This window comes from Balaenoptera ricei, chromosome 13 (assembly GCF_028023285.1).
Source record: "Balaenoptera ricei isolate mBalRic1 chromosome 13, mBalRic1.hap2, whole genome shotgun sequence".
NCBI classification, from domain to species: Eukaryota; Metazoa; Chordata; class Mammalia; order Artiodactyla; family Balaenopteridae; genus Balaenoptera; species Balaenoptera ricei.
Genome location: NC_082651.1, coordinates 39796620 through 39801546, shown reverse-complemented (window position 1 = coordinate 39801546; position 4927 = coordinate 39796620). Strand labels below are relative to the sequence as shown.

Here is a 4927-nt window from a genome sequence, read left to right as displayed (position 1 = left end):
ATCCACCTCACTACAAATAACTCAGTTTCATTCCTTTTTATGGCTGAGTAATATTCCATTGTATATATGTGCCACATCTTCTTTATCCATTCATCTGTTGATGGACACTTAGGTTGCTTCCATGTCCTGGCTATTGTAAGTAGAGCTGCAATGAACATTTTGGTTCATGACTCTTTTTGAATTATGGTTTTCTCAGGGTATATGCCCAGTAGTGGGATTGCTGGGTCGTATGGTAGTTCTATTTTTAGTTTTTTAAGGAACCTCCGTACTGTTCTCCATAGTGGCTGTATCAATTTCCATTCCCACCAACAGTGCAAGAGGGTTCCCTTTTCTCCACACCCTCTCCAGCATTTATTGTTTGTAGATTTTTTGATGATGGCCATTCTGACTGGTGTGAGATGATATCTCATTGTAGTTTTGATTTGCATTTCTCTAATGATTAATGATGTTGAGCATTCTTTCATGTGTTTGTTGGCAATCTGTATATCTTTTTTGGAGAAATGTCTAAAAAATATGGAACGCTTCACGAATTTGCGTGTCATCCTTGCGCAGGGGCCATGCTAATCTTCTCTGTATCGTTCCAATTTTAGTATATGTGCTGCCGAAGCGAGCACCCATTGTATGTATATTGTTGGACACTTAGGTTGCTTCTATATCTTGGCCATTGTAAACATGCTGCTATGAACACTGGGAGTTCATATGTCTTTTCAAATTAATGTTTTCATTTTCTTCAGATATATACCAAGGAGTGGAATTGCTGGATCATATGGTAGTTCTGTTTTTAGTTTTCTGAGGAACTTCTGTACCATTTTCCACAGTGGCTGCACCAACTTACCTTTTCACTTGTACATTTAGTGCACAAGGGTTCCCTTTGTTCCACATCCTCACCAACATTTGTTACTTGTGGTCTTTTTGATGATAGCTGTTCTGACAGGTGTGAGGTGATATCTCATTGTGGTTTTGATTTGCATTTCCCTGATGATTAACAAAGTTGTGCATTTTTTCATGTGTCTGTTGGCCATCTGCATTTCTTCTTTGGAAAAATGTCTGTTCAGGTCTTCTGCTTATTTTTTAATTGGGTTGTTTGTTTGTTTGTTTTTGATGTTGAGTTGTATGATCTGCCTGTGTATTTTGGATATTAACCCCTTATCAGTCATATCATTTGCAAATATTTTCTCCCATTCAGTAAGTTGTCTTTTTGTTTTGTGGATGGTTTCCTTTGCTGTGCAAAAGATTTTAAGCTTAATTGGGTCCCATTTATTTTTTGCTTTTATTTCTTTTATCTCAGGAAACAGAGCCAAAAAAAAAAAATATTGCTACAATTTATGTCAAAGAGTGTTCCGTCTATGTTTTATTCTAGGAGTTTTATGGTTTCTGACCTTACATTTAGACTTTCAATCCCTTTTGAGTTTATTTTTATATATGGTGTGGGAAAATGTTCTAATTTCATTCTTTTACATGTAGCTGTCCCGTTTTCCCAGCACCATCTATTGAAGAGACTCTCTTTTCTCCATTGTATATTCTTGCCTCCTTTATTGTAGATTAACTGACCGTAAGTGCATGAATTTATTTCTGGGCTCTCTATTTTGTTCCATTGATCTACATCTCTGCTTTTGTGCTGGTACCATACTCTTTTGATTACTGTAGCTTTGTAGTACAGTCTGAAGGAGAAAAGACCTTTCATTCTATCTTTAGAAAATATTACAAAATCATTGTTATGTGAAGACATGGTCAAATGAAACCAAAAGCAGCAGGAGAAAAGTATTACAAAAGTATGTGAGGTGGTTAGATTTTTTAATTACATTATTTTCTGGATTTGAGGATGTTTTTGGTATTTGTCAGCTTAATTTTTTTTTTAACTTTGGGGATAATTTTAGGTTTACAGAAAAGCTCCAAAAATAGTACAGAGAGTTCCCATTTATCCTTAACCCAGCTTCCATTAATGTTAACATTTTACAGGTACATTCGTCCAAACTAAGAAACCAACATTTGGTACAATATCATTAACTAGACTACAAACTTTATTCAGATTTTACCAGTTTTTCCATTGACATCATTTTTTCTTTTCCAAGATCCAATCCAGGATCCCACATTGCATTTGGTCATCATGTCTCCTTAGTTTTCTCCCATCTGTGATGTTTACTTGACAGTAATTCATTAAATGATACACTTGCTTTATATGATTTTCTGAATTTGTGTTATATTTAACAATAACAAATTAAAAACAAAAACAAAAAAAAGTCATAATGGTTTCTCATTGCTCTTAGAATAAGGGCAGCCAGCCTCAGCCTGGCCAGTGAGGCCCAAATGATCTTGTGCCAACCTACCTCTACAGCCTCTCCCTGACTCATAGTGGCCTAGTCAAGCCGGCCTCCTTTCCATCTCTTGTATTTTACCTTGCTCCTTCCTGCCACAGGGCCTTTGCACCTGCTATTTCCTCTCCCTGGCACACTCTTCCCTCCTCTTTGCCAAGGTAACTCCTGCTCCTCTGTTGATATCATTTCAGCATCTCTCATGCAGTCCAGCCTTGCCTGGCCTCCCTAGCTGTGTAGAATATCCTTACCACAGCCTCTCATTGCTGTCCACAGGGGCAATGCTACACTGGTTTGAGTTTTCAAGGAGAGGCTAGAGAAGCTGAATTGTTGGGGAGAGTGAGAAGAATTTCAAGTTTCCCACAGCCACCTAGCAATCCACGAGGGAGGGGCAGGCAGAAGAGATCAGAGGGGACAGCAGAACCAGCAAAATTGCAAGAGGCATGTGTTTTTAAGCACGACTTTTGTTATTAGTTTCTAATTTTAGTGCATTAGGGGCAGATGACATGGTCTGTATGATATTGATTCTATGAAATTTATTACAGCTTCTTCTGCCAGTTTAAATGTTCTTCTGGCGCTCAAAAAAATGTGAATTCTCTGTTGGGTGTAGGGTTCTATTATACCTAATAGATCAAATTTATTAATTGTATTGTTTAGATCATCAGTATCTCTAATTTTTGTCTTGCTCTGTTGGTGTCTAGGTTTCTAAGAGGAGCGACTTTGGAGTTACACAGGCTTAAGGATATTTATTTATAAGTAAAAAGATAAAGATTAATTTCTAAAAATTATACATTTTTCAAATTGTTGGGGTTGGGGAGAAACAACAAAGAAAACACAGACCAGAAAGCAAATGAGGGAAAATGAGGGGGTATTAAAAAGCAATCTGAATCTATAAAAGATGACACAACTAAATCTATCTGCATAACAATAATTGAATGGGAGAGACTTGCCAACTGAAAGAAAATACTTTCAGATACAGTTTTAAAAAACTAAATGAAAATATATGCTATCAATAAAAGATATGCCTAAAATAAAAATGCTCAAGGAGTTTGAAAGTAAAAGAATTGAAACTCAGTGGGTTTTAAAATAACTTGACGGCTTTTTGCCCATGGACGCCGCCAAGTGAGCATCGTTGACGTCTCCCCCCTCCACTGACATCATGTCTACGTCAGGGTCTCCCAAAGAGCCTGAACAGCTGCGGAAGCTCTTCATCGGAAGTTTGAGCTTTGAAACAACCGATGAGAGTCTGAGGAGCTATTCTAAGCAATGGGGAGCGCTCACAGATTGTGTGGTAATGAGGGATCCAAACACCAAGAGCTCCAGAGGCTTCGGGTTTGTCACCTATGCCATTGCAGAGGAGGTGGATATGGCCATGAATGCAAGGCCACACAAGGTGGATGGAAGAGTTGTGGAACCAAAGAGGGCCGTCTCAAGAGAAGATTCTCAAAGACCTGGTGCCCACTTAACTGTGAAAAAGATTTTTATTGGTGGCATTAAAGGAGACACTGAAGAACATCACCTAAGAGATTATTTTGAACTGTATGGGAAAATTGAAGTGACTGAAGTCATGACTGACCGAGGCAGTGGCAAAAAGAGAGGCTTTGCTTTCGTAAGCTTTGATGACCATGACTCTGTAGACAAGATTGTCATTCAGAAATACCGCACTGTGAATGGCCACAACTGTGAAGTAAGGAAAGCTCTATCTAAGCAAGAGATGGCTAGTGCTTCATCCAGCCAAAGAGGTCGAAGTGGTTCTGGAAACTTTGGTGGTGGTCTTGGAGGTGGTTTTGGTGGGAATGACAGCTTTGGTCGTGGAGGAAACTTCAGTGGTCGAGATGCCTTTGGTGGCAGCCGCGGTGGTGGTGGATATGGTGGCAGTGGGGATGGCTATAATGGATTTGGTAATGATGGAAGCAATTTTGGAGGTGGTGGAAGCTACAGTGATTTTGGCAATTACAACAATCAATCTTTAAATTTTGGACCCAGGAAAGGAGGAAATTTTGGAGGCAGAAGTTCTGGCCCCTGTGGTGGTGGAGGCCAATACTTTGCCAAACCACGAAACCAAGGTGGCTATGGTGGTTCCAGCAGCAGCAGTAGCTATGGCAGTGGCAGAAGGTTTTAATTACTGCCAGGAAACAAAGCTTAGCAGGAGAGGAGAGCCAGAGAAGTGACAGGGAAGCTACAGGGTACAACAGATTTGTGAACTCAGCCAAGCACAGTGGTGGTAGGGCCTAGCTGCTACAAAGAAGACATGTCTTAGACAATACTCATGTGTATGGGCAAAAAAAACTCGAGGACTGTATTTGTGACTAATTGTATAACAGGTTATTTTAGTTTCTGTTCTGTGGAAAGTGTAAAGCATTTCAACAAAGGGTTTTAATGTAGATTTTTTTTTGCACCCATGCTGTTGATTGCTAAATGTAATAGTCTGATCATGACGCTGAATAAACGTGTCTTTTTAAATAAATAAATAAATAAATAACTTGACTAATTGATTCTAAATTATATTCAGAAGAGTACATTTAGAGAGTAACAAATATTTGTTGAGTGCCTACTTGGTACCAGGCATGTGTTTTAAAGCTGCAATAATTAAAACAATGTAGGATAGAGCCAGA

At 38.9% G+C, this 4927-nt stretch overlaps 1 protein-coding gene and 1 non-coding gene across 2 annotated transcripts; one reads left to right on the top strand and one right to left on the bottom strand.

The window, feature by feature from the left end:
* Nucleotides 1–507: 507 nt before the first annotated feature.
* Nucleotides 508–614, bottom strand: LOC132347140 (U6 spliceosomal RNA). Its single transcript, XR_009497097.1, has one exon. It is a non-coding gene; the product is annotated as a U6 spliceosomal RNA (small nuclear RNA).
* Nucleotides 615–3471: 2857 nt separating this feature from the next.
* On the top strand, nucleotides 3472–4527 carry LOC132376803 (heterogeneous nuclear ribonucleoprotein A1-like). The gene has a single exon (XM_059942652.1). The coding sequence runs from the start codon at nucleotides 3472–3474 to the stop codon at nucleotides 4432–4434; it is 963 nt and encodes a 320-aa protein (XP_059798635.1). The 3' UTR covers nucleotides 4435–4527.
* Nucleotides 4528–4927: the final 400 nt, after the last annotated feature.